The sequence below is a fragment of the Perca flavescens genome, chromosome 11 (assembly GCF_004354835.1).
Source record: "Perca flavescens isolate YP-PL-M2 chromosome 11, PFLA_1.0, whole genome shotgun sequence".
Taxonomy (NCBI): domain Eukaryota; kingdom Metazoa; phylum Chordata; class Actinopteri; order Perciformes; family Percidae; genus Perca; species Perca flavescens.
This window is the reverse complement of record NC_041341.1, coordinates 32,618,153-32,636,728: the sequence shown is the minus strand read 5'-3', so window position 1 is coordinate 32,636,728 and position 18,576 is coordinate 32,618,153. Positions and strand designations below refer to the sequence as shown.

The window sequence follows — 18,576 nt, the reverse complement described above, 5'->3', positions numbered from 1 at the left end:
CAAATCAATTCATTGATTATAGATTTGTTTTTCCATAAATAATTACAACTGCATACTTTAGTAGCCCTTAAGCTTTAGGTTGAAAATAATTTACTTTAATTATGCACTAACTTTACCAATTTCTGTTCGTGAATTTGAAAATGAATAGAGGGAAATCCCCTGTGAAATGGATCCTTACAGCCCCTTCTGGAGGGCAGCAGTCTTCAGAATGCCCCAAAATATATTCCAAACCCCTCCCGCAGCAGCCACCTCATCAGTGTCCACCCATTTGCTTAGAATCCAGATGCTTATATTTTTGCCAAAATATCGAACCCGGGCCGCTGCAAAGGACTTGGGGCGCACGCTCTACTGGGTGAGCTACTGTAGAGGTCGCCCCCGACACCTACTAACTTGATTATTAACACTTTTGCTCTTCCTACTACGACTGTTAAAATGCAATATGTGAAAAAATACCTATTGTAAACCACTATATGGCTATGGACTAGCTTTGGGCGATATGCCAATGTTTACTGTGAGATTACGCTACAACTGTTTACACAGGGGAAGCAGTCCTTTAAAAAGGTACCCTGTTTGGTTTGTTTCTCAAGGTCTTCAAGCACACGTTAGTAGAAGCAAATGTACGTGCATGCAGGTGACAGAAGACTTATTCCTGGGGGTCCTTTTATTTTTGTTGGTTATATTAGGCCAATGTGGAAAATGACAAAGCATGCCTGCTATATTACAATATTTGATATCAAGACTTTTTAGTTTAATGTGATGAAGTACTTTTTATAAAATCACTTTTCAAAACTACAATGTAGTTTGATACCTTTGAAGTGGAGCATTGCTTCAAACTAAAGATGGGGACACACATTATGATAGTTTTCTGTGCAGTTTGCAGCATAAAGTAGCCAGACAAACCATTTTTGTGCTATGTCATGTTTTGGTACAATGAAGTGCAGGGTTTTTATAATTACTTACTTGTTTTTACTCAGTTGTTCATTATGCACTCCTTTATAAATGTCAATACAGCAAAAAACAAATAATGCACATTGTTGATCATTTGAGCTTACTTTATTAACATTGCTGTCCTCCATTCAGTAAAATCCACAGCTCATGTTTCATAACTGTCAAGACTAAAGAAATTGTGTATGTTAGTGGAAAGTAGCTATAATATGTGGAGCATATCTGTGGTGTGTTCCTAACTTTTTTTCTTTCTTTCCATTTCTGCTGCTGCAAATGCTGCGGTAACCATTGAAATTGTACGTGCTAGCCGTTGCTTCATCTTGCCAAGTAAAGAACAAGCGTCAACAAGCTACCATATCACCTGCTTTCCCTGAGGCTTCTGATGTAGATGATGAAACATCAAAGAGACAGATCTTTCCAAAATTGTGTGGTGGATCTCAAAATATTAAAATGAGAAATTTAACTGCTTCCAAATCCAAAGCAATGTTTCAGTAGTTGCACCCATTATTGAATAAATACAAACACAACAATACCTGGAAAGTTTTGGGAGCTCCGCCACAGCTGAATCTTAAACAGAGGTTAACTTTGCAGTCCTTTTCCAGAATCTCAAAAGTTCCCTCTTTCCACCTGGTGGTACCCAGGTCGATGCTGGTAATGCGAATCTTAACAGCGCCACCGCTGGAGAGTTTGGGCACTATGGTTGACATGGCTTACCATCCAGTTGGTGCACTTGGGAGGCTGTGACTTATGCTCAGACAAATCCTAAACAAGAGGGAAATTAAATCAACTGTGTCAATACAACCAGTGTGTCATGTATAACCCGCCATCTATGTCAAGTCTGCACTGGGTGGATTATAAATGTCATGCTTTAACTATATCAGTGCCACTGAATTACAGCTCTCACTGCCATTGCTTTATAGAGAGATGACAAGCATAAGCTAATGAGCTCAACGATAAACCAAACCAACTTGAAAGACATCATTAGCACTAATATTGCACGACTAATTAAAAAAAAACACTAATTTGCTAAGTTTTAACGTTACTCAGCTAAAACAAAACTATTAAAACGCAATTAAGCTAACGTTAGCCGTTTAACTACTGAGCGCTTGTTTAAAGTCACAACAAACTCGAAGTCAACCACAAGCAACGTAGCACGACAGCTAAGCAGCACATACACGTTTGACGGTTTAATTTTAACATAGACTATCTATACACTCGCAGCTAGCTAAATCTTGACAAGACGGTGGTGAATGTGAAGCGGGGAAACTAACGTCACTTATGTTAGCTGGCTAGCCTGGTTTGCATTAACGTTAGCCATTGAACTAGCCCAATCTGTATCGCGGCAGCGAAGATGCACGACACGACCAGCGTTCATTACTTCTTGTTTGGTCAACGTTATTCTGACAAGACGAACAGTTACAAAAATGTGCAAAACTTACAAAGTTACAGAGAAGCAGCTAGGGTGACAGAACAGCAAAGCCGAAAGTCTGCCATAATGATGTCGTCCCCTCATCTACGGACGCTGAATGGATGGGGAAGGCCGACATTAGCAAGTCGGCTAGCGGGAACTAGCTAGCTAACGGGCTAATTTGCCTGATTGTAGTTTGGTGATGAAAACAGTGTCACGGTTTGATTAAATCGTCGCACTTCTTTACCTGTCGTTGGTATGTCCTTGTCTTGAAACTTTTAAATCACAGTATCGTTTTCGTAGGTCCTCCGAGGGCAGAAAGTTTGTTTTGCCGGCATTCACCTGCTCCCCGGTGCGTATGTTGTTGACAGTGGACCCGCACACTACGCCTCGCAACGCTTCGCGATGATGGCGGGAATGTAAAAATTTACAACGGAAATGATAACCGAGAGTGCGCCCGATCCTCCTCTCGCGATATTTTAGCCATCTGTATTTAGGTTGCCTCCATTACCAACAAAAAACTCGACACTGGATTAGCTATGTTATCTGGTCAATAGCGGTCAAGCTCTCGAGGCTGTTGTCGATACAGATAAATGAAAATATTAACGTTTTGTTATCGCAATGAAGTTACGTTCCTTGTAATGTTAACGTTCGCGCGTAACTACTGGATTCCGTTTCTCAATACGTAAAACGCTAGCAGCTAGCTAGCTAGCTGGGCTAACGTTAGCTGCCCGCACTGTGTGTTAGTTACACCAAGTTTGTTTTATTGCAGCCACATAAGTTTGCCACTACACCCCAGTTCAGCTGATTATAGTCGTTTTAACAACACATTGGGACCACAAAGAGCTTCAGAGAATGCTGGCGACGGGAGCAGTGAGTATTTTAATATCAGTGAAACGTTACGGTATCAATCGTCTTAACATACATTTCCCCTTTTTGATTTGCTTTGCTTGATTAAACCACATCATTTAACACTGTTAATTTATGGTTACACCATTTTATCAAATGGGAATATTTTTTTAGATATCTTCAGCATCAATTTATTCGTATTTCTCCAAATTCAGCCTGACATATTTGGTATTTTTTGATACTTAGGGATCTCCAACGAAGCTTCAAATAAAGGTTTGTGGCTTTGAACAATGTTTGGCTGCACAGTTTGCAATTGGTTGGGCCTCTGACTAAGATACAAATTGATGTTTTGTCAGAGACATAACAGTATGTAGAGAGATTTCAGTTAAACTGCCAATTCATTTACAGTGATGCCAAAATAAAGCTACTTACTCCCACACAATCAGAATTACCTTAATATCAATTATGGGATACCATATTGTGGATGTGTTTAGTTGTAACATACATACAATATGTATGTTGAGTGGTTATGATAAGCAAAATTGCTGATGACTTCTCATTCCATCATATTGATATAGCTACAGTTTGTGTCTAAGGTTTATTTGGATGGCGATGATGGAGGCGCTTGTTGACTATGTCCACCTGCTTTTACAGGCTGTAACTAACGTCACAGCCCTGGCCCAGGTAGACAGGGAGAAGATCTACCAATGGATCAATGAGTTGTCCAGTCCAGAGACCAGAGAAAATGCCTTGCTGGAGCTAAGCAAGAAACGCGAGTCTGTGCCAGACCTGGCACCAATGCTCTGGCACTCCTGTGGCACTATTGCTGCCCTGTTGCAGGTATGACCCATGTCCCACTCCTAGATGTAGCACATAGTATCTATTTGCTCACATGTGTACGTATATATATGTATGTATGTATGTATCTGCTGTTGTTCTAAGGCCTTGATTATAAGTTTAACTGATTTCTTTCCTTATCGCATTCCTTCCTCTTTATTAGGAAATAGTGAACATCTATCCATCTATAAATCCACCTACACTTACAGCTCACCAATCTAACAGAGTGTGCAATGCCCTGGCACTTCTGCAATGTGTTGCCTCACACCCGGAGACACGGTAATGGGGAGTTCATTAAATAAAAGATTGAAGTGGTTTTTGTAACAAATTTTTTCTTTTTCAGCCTGTGATGACTGGCTGTATTTCGAAACTTCAACTATGTAATTGCATTTGATAATATGATAAACGATATTGGAGGGAATGAAAACTTTTGTATCATTTTCATTGAAAAATATTCAATAATCCTGCTATTTCGATAATGCGAATGATTGTGCAGCCCTACTCTGAATTTGTTGAAATCTCATCAAACATTTAGTTATCTTTCAGAAAACAGTCAAATAGTCACTGGCAAACAATTTCAGTGAGACTTGCTTGAAGGATTTGGATGATTCACGTGACCGTGTAATTTAGTATTTAGTATTTTTGGATATATTGAAGTGGAGTTGTATGAGCTACTTCTCCATAGTCAGTGTGTTAGCTACAGTAGATGGCGGTTGGCACACCCCCAGTTTGGAGAAGCAGACAGGTGTACTGACACAGAAGCTAAGCATTGTACTGCTGTGGACGGGGGCAGCAGCTAAACAGATTTAAGCCAACTTAAAAAAAAACTGTTTAAGTGTATGCTATATTTACAATATTTTTACCGCTTTATCTTGCCATCGGACTGCCCTTTCCTTTGGCATTAACCGTAGAACTTCTGTATTTCTAAGCATAAGAACAACTGTGATGCACACGGTGTTGCGCCACAGATCAGCTGTTTGGGTCAGTCTTTCACTTGTTAATGTAGTAAACAAATACAAGAAAATATAAATGAGTGATTACGACAAAATGCCGATCACTTTGGAGACGAAAGAGGCCAAAGAATACAGAAGAAACTTTGCATAGTGTGACTGAACAGGCCGGAAAAGACAGTGGGGTAACTTTTGTGGAAAAGAGAGGGCTGTACGGCAAGGTAAAGTGGTGATTCTAAATAAATATAGCGTTAACCTAAACCAATATCGTATTTTTAAAAGTAGTAATCCCTGTAATGTAGGTGTTTATTTTTGTCTCTCTTGTCAGTATAATCCATGAAGGTATAAAGGTGACCTTGTAGCTTTCGTCTGATTGTGTATGAAAGTCTGGTAATAGTGATTAAAATGCTTTTACGTCTTTGTTCCTTACCAGGTCAGCTTTTCTTGCTGCTCACATCCCTCTTTTCCTTTACCCTTTCCTGCACACTGTGAGCAAAACACGTCCGTTTGAGTACCTGCGACTTACCAGCCTCGGAGTCATAGGTAAACTACTCCCGTTTTAGTTCTGTTTTATTTCTAGATTGGTGGTTGTGTCCACAAAACTGTCTTCATCCCTCTCCTCAAGCGTCATTCTGTGTTTACTGCAGGTGCTTTGGTCAAAACCGATGAACAAGAAGTGATTAACTTCCTCCTCACCACTGAAATCATCCCGCTGTGTCTCCGCATTATGGAATCAGGGAGTGAGCTCTCCAAGACGGTAGTGAACTGTTCCAGCTGCTTTTCAAACAGTCCTCTAACTGACATACGTATTCCCTAATTTGAACTATGGCATACAGTAATAGGTGGTTGGAACCTGTGTCCAACCAACTACATTTTCTCCTTTAGCTACACTGTTTAACTGCCCAAACTGTTTCCTTTTTTTTTTATTGTAAAAGGTCCTGCTGCTAGTCTTTAGAATTATGAGCCCTTAAAACTGCTGTAGTGCAAGATGAACTGTCTTTGTTTGTTTTTTTACTTTCAAGTTATAGAAAAATAAATCGTAAATTTACTGTAACATCCGCTAACACCTCACTATTCTGTTAATTTTGTTTGAAAGGTCGCTACTTTCATACTGCAGAAGATCTTGCTGGATGACACAGGGCTGGCCTATATATGTCAGACGTATGAACGCTTCTCCCATGTGGCCATGATTCTTGTAAGTGTTCTTTGAGAAACCTTTGAATTTGATTGAGTTTACCTTCCGAATCTGCACAGTGTGACACTTGGCATTGATTTTCACAATATAATTTTGATGTTTTTCTTTGCAGGGCAAAATGGTGCTCCAGCTCTCTAAAGAACCATCAGCTCGCCTGTTGAAGCATGTTGTTCGCTGCTACCTTCGCCTCTCGGACAATCTCAGGTAGAGCAGCCTGTTTTAACGTTGGGTCTTGATTGAATGGTGATTTGTGTTAGCCTGGCTCCGCCCTCCTACGTACTTCCGCTCAATTTTAATTTTCCTTCAGTACTCCGTCTGGGTTTGCGGTATATTCTTGGGTTTTCTCCGGCCAAATATTAGGCGGTCCAATCAGCGAACAGAGGGAGTGGCTGAGAACAATGAAGCGGTAGCCATTCGGCAACGCTGCCGAATATCCAGAAGTTAAAGCCAGAGCAAGAACAATCTTTGCTGAGTTGTGTTGGTGGCCATAATGTTGTGGCCCTCCTCCCCACGGGGTTCGGGAAAAGTTTGATTTTCCAGCTCGCTCCGTTAGTGATGAAGGAGTTGGTTAAGGCTAACGCTAGCAATGCTAATGGTCTCCCCTCTTGTTGCACATGCGCATGACCTACGTCACGACCAAACGTTAGCCATTGGTTATGGCAGATCCAGAGGGGCTCTGGGCAGATCCAATAGTTTTAAACTTCAACAGAGTACCCGTCTTCAAGGAAGTTAACACTCGTCAATGGAGAGTGGCCAGACTCTCTGTACAAATGAAATGTACCAGAGTCTGGTAGGACCAGGCTAGATTTGTATGAGACTGTACAACAGGGAAGAGAATATGACTGAAGAATTTGATCATTAGTAGTTGCCACTAGGAGGAGCCATTACCCAAATACAGATTGTGGTGGCTGTCAGTTAAATGGCTTGTCAGCCTGTGGTCAGAACTGAATGCTTGCACTAAATGTTTGTTAGGTAATGATCCAAAAATGTATTTACTGCTTAACATAATTGATTTTCAATGAATTTCTAAATGTTTGGTGGTTACAGCCTTACAGATGCTAAAGTGAGCTTTCTTTCTCCTTTTTAAATCCTTAAACAGATACTTTTACCCCTTTTGGCTGCTGTTAGGACTTATAAGCAATTTTTAAATATTTCTTTGAACTTTTCCATTATTATTTTCCATTAAGAGATTGCACCAGATATGTTCCACTAGTGGAAGTATGCCACTTTACCTGAAATAAAGATCCATCCATCCATCCATCCATCTTCGTCCGCTTATCCGGTGTCGGGTCGCGGGGGGAGCAGTTCCAGCAGGGGACCCCAAACTTCCCTTTCCCGAGCAACATTAACCAGCTCCGACTGGGGATCGAGGCGTTCCCAGGCCAGGTTGGAGATATAATCCCTCCACCTAGTCCTGGGTCTTCCCGAGGCCTCCTCCCAGCCGGACGTGCCTGGAACACCTCCCTAGGGGGCGCCCAGGGGCATCCTTACCAGATGCCCGAACCACCTCAACTGGCTCCTTTCGACGCAAAGGAGCAGCGGCTCTACTCCGAGCTCCTCACGGATGACTGAGCTTCTCACCCTATCTCTAAGGGAGACGCCAGCCACCCTCCTGAGGAAACCCATTTCAGCCGCTTGTACCCTGGATCTCGTTCTTTCGGTCATGACCCAGCCTTCATGACCATAGGTGAGGGTAGGAACGAAAACTGACCGGTAGATCGAGAGCTTTGCCTTCTGGCTAAGCTCTCTTTTCGTCACAACGGGTGCTGGTATTGAATGCAATACCGCACCCGCTGCGCCGATTCTCCGACCAATCTCCCGCTCCATTGTCCCCTCACTCGCGAACACAACCCCAAGGTACTTGAACTCCTTCACTTGGGGTAAGGACTCATTCCCTACCTGGAGAAGGCATTCCATCGGTTTCCTGCTGAGAACCATGGCCTCAGATTTAGAGGTGCTGATCCTCATCCCAACCGCTTCACACTCGGTTGCGAACCGATCCAGTGAGTGCTGAAGGTCGCAGGCCGATGATGCCATCAGGACCACATCATCTGCAAAGAGCAGCGATGAGATCCCCAGCCCACCAAACTGCAACCCCTCCCCACCCCGACTACGCCTCGATATCCTGTCCATAAATACTACAAACAGGATTGGTGACAAAGCGCAGCCCTGGCGGAGGCCAACCCTCACCTGAAACAAGTTCGACTTACTACCGAGAACCCGGACACAGCTCTCGCTTTGGTTGTACAGAGATTGGATGGCCCTGAGAAGAGACCCCCTCACCCCATACTCCCGCAGCACCTCCCACAGTATCTCCCGGGGGACCCGGTCATACGCCTTCTCCAAATCCACAAAACACATGTAGACCCGGTTGGGCATACTCCCAGGCTCCCTCCAGGATCCTTGCGAGTGAAGAGCTGGTCCGTTGTTCCACGACCAGGACGGAATCCGCATTGTTCCTCCTCCACCCGAGGTTCGACTATCGGCCGAACCCTCCTTTCCAGCACCTTGGAGTAGACTTTACCAGGGAGGCTGAGAAGTGTGATACCCCTATAATTGGCACACACCCTCTGGTCCCCCTTTAAAAAGGGGACCACCACCCCAGTCTGCCACTCCTTTGGCACCGTCCCAGACTTCCACGCAATGTTGAAAAGGCGTGTCAACCAGGACAGCCCCTCCACACCCAGAGCCTTGAGCATTTCTGGACGGATCTCATCAATCCCGGGGCTTTGCCACTGTGTAGTTGTTTGACTACATCAGTGACTTCCGCCTGGGAAATCGGCGACAATCCCCCATTATCCTCCAGCTCTGCCTCTAACATAGAGGGCGTATTAGTCGGATTCAGGAGTTCCTCAAAGTGCTCCTTCCACCGCCCCTATTACCTCCTCAGTTGAGGTCAACAGTGTCCCATCCTTACTGTACACAGCTTGGATGGTTCCCCCTTCCCCTCCTGAGGTGGCGAACAGTTTTCCAGAAGCACTTTGGTGCCGACCGAAAGTCCTTCTCCATGTCTTCTCCAAACTTCTCCCACACCCGCTGCTTTGCCTCTTTCACGGCAGAGGCTGCAGCCCTTCGGGCCCTTCGGTACCCCTGCAACTGCCTCCGAGTCCTCCGGGATAACATATCCCGGAAAGACTCCTTCTTCAGTCGGACGGCTTCCCTGACCACGGTGTCCACCACGGTGTTCGTGGGTTACCGCCCCTTGAGGCACCTAAGACCCTAAGACCACAGCTCATCGCCGCAGCTTCAGCAATGGAAACTTTGAACATTGTCCACTCGGGTTCAATGCCCCCAGCCTCCACAGGGATGCACGAAAAGCTCCGCCCGGAGGTGTGAGTTGAAAGTCTGTCGGACAGGGGCCTCCTCCAGACGTTCCCAATTTACCCGCACTACACGCGTTTGGGCTTACCAGGTCTGTCCAGAGTCTTCCCCACCCTCTGACCCAACTCATCACCAGATGGTGATCGGTTGACAGCTCTGCCCCTCTCTTCACCCGAGTGTCCAAAACATACGGCCTCAGATCAGATGAAACGATTATGAAATCGATCATTGACCTTGGCCTAGGGTGCTCTGGTACCAGGTACACTTATGAGCATCCCTATGTTCGAACATGGTGTTCGTTATAGACAATCCATGACTGGCACAGAAGTCCAACAACAAACACCCACTCTGGTTTAGATTAGGGAGGCCGTTCCTCCCAATCACGCCTCTCCAGGTGTCTCCATCATTGCCCACGTGTGCGTTGAAGTCCCCCAGCAGAACAATGGAGTCCCCCACTGGAGCCCCATGCAGGACTCCAGTCAAGGTCTCCAAGAAGGCCGAATACTCCGAACTCCTGTTTGGTGCATATGCACAAACAACAGTCAGAGTTTTCCCCCACAACCCGCAGGCGAGGGAGGCGACCCTCTCGTCCACCGGGGTAAACTCCAACACAGCGGCGCTCAGCCGGGGGCTTGTGAGTATCCCCACACCCGCCCGGCGCCTCACATACTGGGCAGCTCCGGAGAAGAAAAGAGTCCAACCCCTATCCAGGAGTATGGTTCCAGAACCAAGACTGTGCGTAGAGGTAAGCCCCACCAGATCTAACCGGTAGCGCTCCACCTCCCGCACCAGTTCCGGCTCCTTCCCCCACAGAGAGGTGACGTTCCACGTCCCCAGAGCCAGCGTCTGCCGCCCGGGTCTGGTCCGTCGAGGCCCCTGACCTTCACTGCCACCCATGTGGCATCGCACCCGACCCCAACGGTTCCTCCCACAGGTGGTGGGCCCATGGGATGGAGAGGGAGTTGCCACGTAGCTTGTTCGGGCTGTGCCCGGCCGGGCTCCGTGGCAAACCGCCGTCTGGGCCTGGCTCCAGACGGGGGCCCCGGGCTTCCTCCGGGCAGGGTCACTCCATCTCTGCTTAGCTTTTTCATTCGGGTTTTTGAACCATTCTTTGTCTGGCCCCTCACCTGAGACCACTTTGCCTTGGGAGACCCTACCAGGAGCACAAAGCTCCAGACAACACAGCCCTCAGGTTCACAGAGACACACAAACCTCTCCACCACGATAAGGTGATGGTTCACTGAGAGGCTGAAATAAAGATAATAAAGATCATCCCTGCTAAAGAAATTTACATTTTTTATATTATCTAACATTAATCTTCGGCAGTCACCCCTCATCACAAAGCAAAGCCCCCGTATTTAATGAACGAGGGGATTTTTTAGACCAGGGGTCGGCAACTTTTTTATTTAAGTGCCATATAAAATGTTCTTGGGAAAAAAGTCAATCAAACTACCATAAATAACAGGCCATGCTCCTAGCAATGGCTATAAAAGAGGTCATTTGGCATGGGGATTGGAACATGTCCAAAAAACTCTTGCACACTTATTGCTTGTGTGCCATTGTTTGAGCTTACCGCATGCCAATGGTGGCATGCTCCTGGTTTAGACCATCATCAGGATCTCTCTAACTAATCAATCATGCATTTCCTTTTAGATAATCAGACTAGCACATGGTAGGGTTGGAACCCCCTCCCCCCCGCTCATGTATACCCTGAAAGAATTTGTAAAATGTGTACCATTCTTTTAAGAGACCACCAGTTAATAGGTGAAAAATGTTACTTTTATTTTAATGGGATTCAAATTAAACTATAAAGCATTACAGGATAGTGCAATCATTAAAAAAATTAGATGATCCCTGTTCAGATGTTTACATACCCTTAGATCTTAATACTGTGTATGGCCCACTTTTGCATCAATGACAATGTCTTTTGCGATAATTCTCGATGAGTACTTTATGAGTACTCAGACGGTAGAGATGCCCATTCTTCTTGACAAAAAGCCTCCAGCAGAGATGGGCACTCAAGTTTGAGACTCAGACTCAAGTCCCACTTAAGTCGCACTAACAGTGGACTTGAGACTTGACTCGGACTCGACCCAAAAGACTTCAAACTAGGGCTGGGTATCGTTCATAATCTTTCGATCCGGTGCCAATTTCGATACCTCAGTTTCGATACCGATTCCCAATGATACTTTTTTTGATACCATATGTTTTAAAATCCATTTCAACATCAATAAAAATACATTAAACACAAAGCTTTTATTTTCCACCGACGTTCGGTACCCAGCCCTACTTCAGACTTGACTCCAGCTTCGAGACTCGTCAACAACCTGTTTTCATGCAATTATTGCTTTTTAAATCTATATGTATTCATGTATTTCTATTTTCTTTTATTGTTGCATATACATTGGGGAATGTATGACAAGCTGCATGTCCCCTGCCCTTTGCCATAATGTGCAACGTAACTCATGCGTTATGCCTTATGTGCGCGCACTCAAATATAAAAAAATGCTTTAACGATGGTGACACCAAGTCCTCCCGGAGTTGTGCCTTTTGTCATTAGTTTTGCTTTCAGGAACTGTGTTGACAGTAGGGTTGGGCATCGAGAACCGATTCTAAATCGGAATTAGGGGTGTGCCAAAAAATCGATTCACAGAAGAATCTAGATTCTCATTTGCAACAATTCAGAATCGATCTGAAATGTCCAAGAATCGATTTAATAAATAAATAAAATCAGCTGGCTGTTCCCTCCATTTTTGTAACTAGCCTATACGGGACGTCCGGACGTCACCACGCAGCCGGTTTTTGAACGTGAGCGGCAAATCACTAAAACAAAGAGGAAGCAAATATAGATGAGAGGGAGATCCAACCAGCCCCGTCTTCACTTAAAGCTAAAGTTTGGCGTCATTTCGGTTTTTACCGAATGCCTGGAAGCACTGCGCTGGACATGACACACGCAGTGTGCAAGCTTTGCAAAACGAAGACCAAGTACTTCGGCAGCACAACAAATGCGCGGGCTCATGTTACTAGGCATCACCCGGAGCTCAGCGACACGGAGCCGAGTCAGCCGCCAGCTGCAGACCAACGCACACTGCAGTGCTTCACGAAACTTCCTGCCAACTCCGAGAGGGCAAAAAGAATAACTCTGTCTATCGCCTGCTTCATCGCCAAAGACCTAAGGCCTTAGTGTGGTGGAGAACGAGGAGTTCGTCTGCATGTTACAGACAGCGGAGCCGAGGTTACGCACTAGCGTTGCAGCTGAGAGTTTTCTCCACCGCTGGAGATAAAGTAGAGCTTAGATCGGGCCCAAAAAATCAAGCCCGACCGAGCCCGTGCACGTTGTGTCCGAGCCCGGCCCGACACATTAACTGGAATTATGAGCCCGAGCCCGATTTCAACCCGACACTTTTTTAATCCGTGGGCCGTTATAACTGATGTTCTCAACTACAGTTCAGAGTTGTTTGAACTGCAGAAATCTGTTTAAAATTATCTTAATGAATAATGCAACAGGAGCGAAGCATGTAAACTGCGCTGTTTGTTTATTCAGAATGGAACGGATCGCAAATGGATCTGAATGAAGAAACGTTAAAAAAAAAAAACTCAACGTAGGCTATTTCTCTGTGAGGGCTTGCCTTGCCCTCAGGGGGAGCCTACGCTTGGAGAAGTAACAGAAGAAGACGTTGAAGGCTGACTATCATCTTTTCTGCCATGGCGAGCCTGCTTCATGTGGCTCTTCATCATCCACTTCTCCGTTTTTATTTGCTGTCATAGGCAGCCGCACTTAATGCACTCAACAAAGCCGACACATATGTTGTCACTTCCCACAACTTGTTTAAAATGGTTCCATACCTCCGACTTTCCTCCAAACTTGCTTAAAGGTAATTCTCCTGTTTTTCTTTTTTTCTTTACATCCTCAAGCTCCATGTTGCACTTAAGCTCCACAATACATCCCGCAGCCCCGGTGTGATGTGTGCGAGAGGAGGAGACTCCGCACAAGGCACATGTTGCATTTTGTAACTGTAGTCCAACTTGTGTAACTTTTTGGACACATTTGTTACTTTGTCCTAAATATAGCCTATATAGATAGCCTACTAGTTCTGATTATGGCATAGCTTTCTCCCCACCCAATTAGGCTAAAGTAATGAGTAATGAATAATAAAAAATACTTGATCAAGGGCCCGGCCCAGCCCGAGGATAGTGGCGAAAAATAACGGCCCCAGAGAACCTAAACTCTAAGATATAGTGACAGCACAGCGAAGCAGTCTCACTCCTGCACATGTTGATCAGCTTCTTTTCCTGCAAAAGAACCTGAATGTTGCATCTGCAAATGGACAGTAACAGTTTTTTTCATGATTTGTTGAAAATCATATAATCAGTTGCACAGTTTACAGTTTTATTGTTGCAAGAGACACTGTCATGAACATTTCAGAGACAGGTAGGGGTACTATTTTTCATTTTGAAAGAAGCACTTTATTTTCATAACTTGTTATTCTTTAAGTTACTGAGTCTCACTGAGAAATATAGATTTTTTTTTTTTTTGTCTTCACCAGTTGTGTTACATGATATTTGTGGTAAACTGCAACTTTCCTGGTAAATGCATCTATTTTCATCCATTTTGTATTATGAAGAAGCACTTTATTTTTGTTCCAACTTATTTTATAGCTAGCTACTGATGAGTAGCAATTGAGAACCAGACAATGTTTTTGATAAAAGGCACTTCCTTGAGAATTGAACTTAAAATGTGAAAAAGACTTTAATGTCTCAGTTTGTCATTCTGTATAGCAAAGCAGATGAGAGTAGATCATGATCAGAAACCCTATTAGAAATCATTATGGATAAAATCGAATCGTTTTGAATCGAAAATCGATTTTGAATCGAATCGTGGCCTCAAGAATCGGAATCGAATTGAATCGTGAGATGGTAAAAGATTCCCACCCCTAATCGGAATCGTTTCAAAAATTACGATTCCATCGTAGTTTCTCTATTGGAATCGTTTGGAGGATTTGGTTTCAAATCCGATCATCCCTTCCAAATTTAACATGCGCAAGTTTTGGTTTCCGTAGCGAACAGGCGCTTGTTGTGTTGCAGCCATGGAGCACAGTAAGCGGTGCTCTAGTGTGGCTTTATTTTACGTTGAAAAAGCTGTAAAACTGCAAACCACCATTGAATCAAAATAAAACTTTCCTCTTATTTGTGAAATAAGCATGTGACCCGTTTCAACTCCACCCCTCAAAGAATCGGAATAGAGAATCGATAAGAACCGGAATCGAAAGGAAGAATCGGAATTGGAATCAGAATCGTTAAAATCCAAACGATGCCCAACCCTAGTAGACAGTGGCAGTAAGCAAACAGCTACAGGCAAGGTGTGTGGCACCAAGATAAATGATGCCGGATCAACAACGTCGAACTTCATCAGGCATCTCAAAACACACACAGATAGGTCAGTCACATGTGAAAGAGACGTTAGATTTAGCATACAGTACAGGCCAAAAGTTTGGACACACCTTCTCATTCAATGTGTTTCTTTATTTTCATGACTATTTACATTGTAGATTCTCACTGAAGGCATCACAACTATGACTGAACACATAGGAAATTATGTACTTAACAAAAAAGTGTGAAATAACTGAAAAACATGTCTTATATTTTAGATTATTCAAAGTAGCCACCCTTTGCTTTTTTTGATAGCGCTGCAAACCCTTGGTGTTCTCTCAATGAGCTTCATGAGGTAGTCACCTGAAATGGTTTTCACTTCACAGGTGTGCTTTGTCAGGGTTAATTAGTGGAATTTTTTCCCTTATTAATAAAAAAGCAAAGGGTGGCTACTTTTGAAGAATCTAAAATATAAGACATGTTTTCAGTTATTTCACACTTTTTTGTTAAGTACATAATTCCATATGTGTTCATTCATAGTTATGATGCCTTCAGTGAGAATCTACAATGTAAATAGTCATGAAAATATAAAGGAAACGCATTGAATGAGAAAGTGTGTCCAAACTTTTGGCCTGTACTGTATATGGTCACAGGTAACAAGCTAACCATTGCAAAGTGTTGTGCTAATGCTGGGAACAGGCAAATTGTATCTTTATAGTTGTATCCATATGATGTGACAGACATAGGTTAATATTTCACCAGGTCCGAGGGCTAGAGGGATGTGTTAAGTAGACCCCATTAAGTTATCCTACAACTAATTTTGATACTATACTGTCTGGATGGTAGCTACAGGCCATGCTTTGAATTCATAAGATTTAACAATACAGTGTTGGGGACAGATAAGATGACTTGAGACTTGACTTGGACTCATGGCAAAAGACTTGAGACTTGACTTGAACTTGCCCCTCAAAGACTTGAGACTTGACTTGGACTAGAGCTCAACTACCTTTTCTCGCAAATCCTTTGCCAGCTCTTTTTCTTTCCCCATGGTTCATTAGCCAGCAAAGTCGGTGAAACCCTGGGTGAAATCTTCAGAGGTTTCACAAGAGATGGAGAGATGCGTGACTGCCCTTTAAGTAATATCAATAATGCATATTGAGAAAGCATATTGCAGAGGTTAAGAAGTAATACTTGAAATATAGATTAGTCTTTGATGATAATAAGCATGAGAACCTTCCACAAATAGCAGCCTTTACCTAAGGAATAAGCTCTTTATGAGTCTTTCACATACAGTATGTGTATGTAATCTTGATATACTGTAAGTAGAGAAGTACAGACTTTTATAGGTTTACAGTTGGAGCCACCAACACAAGAAGCTGTTGTGTTGACTCAAAAGTACATTGGTTTGTGACATGTGGTATTTCCTTCCTCAGAGCCAGAGAGGCCCTGCGTCAGTGTCTGCCAGACCAGCTGAAGGACAGCACCTTTGCCCAGGTGCTGAAGGACGACACCACCACCAAGCGCTGGCTGGCACAGTTGGTCAAGAACCTGCAGGAGGGCCAAGTCACCGACGCTAGAGGCATCCCACTGGCTCCGCAATGATGAGGACAGAGTGTGTTTTCAGCTGACACAGAGACTCTCATCACCGCCTAGATTTTGTATTTTGCCATATTCAGCGCTGAGACTGCGCTGGAGGACATAATAGAGGAAGATTTGCTTTTGGATACATAATTTACACCAGTTTTACTGCCAGTATGTCACTTCCACAAACAAAGTCTCGACTCCACAACTGAAAAATAGTTTTTTAAAGAGCCAGACTGATCGAAGATTTTCAAAGCCGATACTGATAACTGATATTTGACAATAATTTAATCCAATAATGAAATATTGGCTGGTATTTGTTTATGACGTTAATGTTTTTGGCAAGATCTAAAATGAAAAGTTTGAGTGTGATATTTTTAAAGTTTGAAACAAAAGATTTCACTATCAAAACGATCCAAAAAAACAGTCCTTTTTGAACAGAGAAATGCATTGAACTTGAAATAAGAAAAAAGTGTCAAAAACATTTATTGCTGCAGTTAACCATACGGCAATGTCTATCTGGATGTCTGTCTCGGTTGTTGATATCAGCGCTTCAAAAATATCGGTCAGCTCTAGCTTTTCCTGTTTCTCACTGTAATTTCCTGTAACATTCCACTTTAAAGTAGGAACTGTTGTTTTTTTTCTTCTTGCATTTCAAATAAGACTTTTAAACCTTCTCTATGACTGGGTGTGTCTCCTTTTTTTGCTAAGCTCCTGTGATCTGATTTCACAGTATATACAGCAGTTTAGTAAAACAGTGGATGTATTTCTCTATAGTTTTGTGTTTAAGGGCTTTGTATGTGGATGCCCAGTAATGCATAAAATGATTTCTGTCCAGAGTGAAATCTCAGCAGTTGGTCTTGTTTAAGATATTTTAGAAATAAACAGTTTTCAAAGTGAATAGTTAGTAGTGAAGTTAATAGTCCCTTTGACATTTGGTAGGAGGAATTGCTTTCAGTCTTGTTCACTGGAAAGACAGTGCAACGTTGATTTTTAAACCTATGTTGCTGGTTAATTTTCTGTCAATTGTTTTAACTATATTTGAGTCTTGGCTTAACAAATTCAGCAGCTCTGATGAGCAGTATTTTGATAAGGTGTCATTGTCACTAGTGTTGCTGTGGGGAAAAAAAAAAGTTTTTTTCCAAGAGGAATTATTTTTATTTTATTTTTTTTTATCTGGTGATAATGCAGTCAAAGTTTTGAAAGTTATTTTCAAGTTGGATTCGTTCTTTGTCAGTCCGATGGGAAATGGGCTCACCTGTGCTCACTGAGTGCACACTCTTAACATCCCCACAGACTACGCTGATGAGCCTTAATTTCCTTTCACCAGTACATTAACAGATTGTGGCCCCCATATGTTCCATTATCCTCACAACGGCTGAGATGGACAGCATCTATCGCGGAAACCCCTACGCTCAAGCCTTCCATTTGTGAGCAAATCGGATTCCCGTAGGACACCTTTCTAAGTATGCGTCGTGCCTTTTGGTCGGTTTACCCTTTATGAGGAAAGAGTTACGGTAGCTAAAGTCATTATAGGCCTCTTTGCTGGGACCCTTTCAAATGGAAGAGTACATTAGCTCGACTGGGTTGAGAATGGCTAAAGTGATGTTTTCCATTTTTATGTTGCTATTTGTGATTCGGACGTCTACATTGTAGCCACTAATCACCCATGATTTCCTTTTGAGTGTTAAAACAGGTTACAATTGTAATCAAGGCATTTCCATATGAATGTTGTCCTGGAGAAATACAAATCAAAGTTAGTAAACATTGTAATAAAAACTGCATCTTAACAGCTGTTTCCCATCAAGGCTCTGCTCTGCAGTATGTGGCATACTACTGCCTTGATCAGTGTTTACTCCTGATTGTAATCTTTTGATATCAACTTCAGGATATCAGTTTTTTTTATAAAAAGCACAACATGTATTTCTCATTGTTTTGTGATTTGGCTTCTCTCCCTAACATAGACTATTTCCCAGAATTGTGTTATCTGTTATCAGTGCTATTACAGAATCATGGGAGTCACTCTGCAGGCCATCAAAAGACAGAACTAGGAGAAGCGGACTGAGGGAAGTGAGCCTCACCATATGCAGCGAGGGGTCTGCGGATGGAGGAGTGAGGGA

General features: G+C 43.2%; 2 protein-coding genes across 4 annotated transcripts in view; one reads left to right on the top strand and one right to left on the bottom strand.

Annotated features, from left to right (window-relative positions):
• usp37 (ubiquitin specific peptidase 37) overlaps positions 1–2,809 on the bottom strand; it is a 21,357-nt gene extending 18,548 nt beyond the window's left edge. For both annotated transcript variants that reach the window (XM_028591228.1, XM_028591229.1), the window contains exons 1-2: positions 2,601–2,809; positions 1,479–1,707 (exon numbers count right to left, since the gene is read on the bottom strand). In XM_028591228.1, coding sequence (XP_028447029.1) covers positions 1,479–1,652 — 174 coding nt within the window. In that variant the 5' untranslated portion in view covers positions 1,653–1,707; positions 2,601–2,809. The remainder of the gene's footprint in view (positions 1–1,478; positions 1,708–2,600) is intronic.
• On the top strand, positions 2,783–18,382 carry cnot9 (CCR4-NOT transcription complex subunit 9). Of its 2 annotated transcripts, XM_028591230.1 has the most exons (9): positions 2,783–3,226; positions 3,449–3,475; positions 3,857–4,042; positions 4,203–4,318; positions 5,423–5,532; positions 5,637–5,746; positions 6,086–6,184; positions 6,297–6,388; positions 16,309–18,382. In XM_028591230.1, the coding sequence occupies exons 1-9, from the start codon at positions 3,209–3,211 to the stop codon at positions 16,475–16,477; spliced, it is 927 nt and encodes a 308-aa protein (XP_028447031.1). In that variant the 5' UTR covers positions 2,783–3,208; the 3' UTR covers positions 16,478–18,382. The 2 variants fall into 2 exon arrangements, with proteins under 2 accessions (XP_028447031.1, XP_028447032.1); XM_028591231.1 differs by lacking the exon at positions 3,449–3,475 and having other exon boundaries at positions 2,788–3,226.
• Positions 18,383–18,576: the final 194 nt, after the last annotated feature.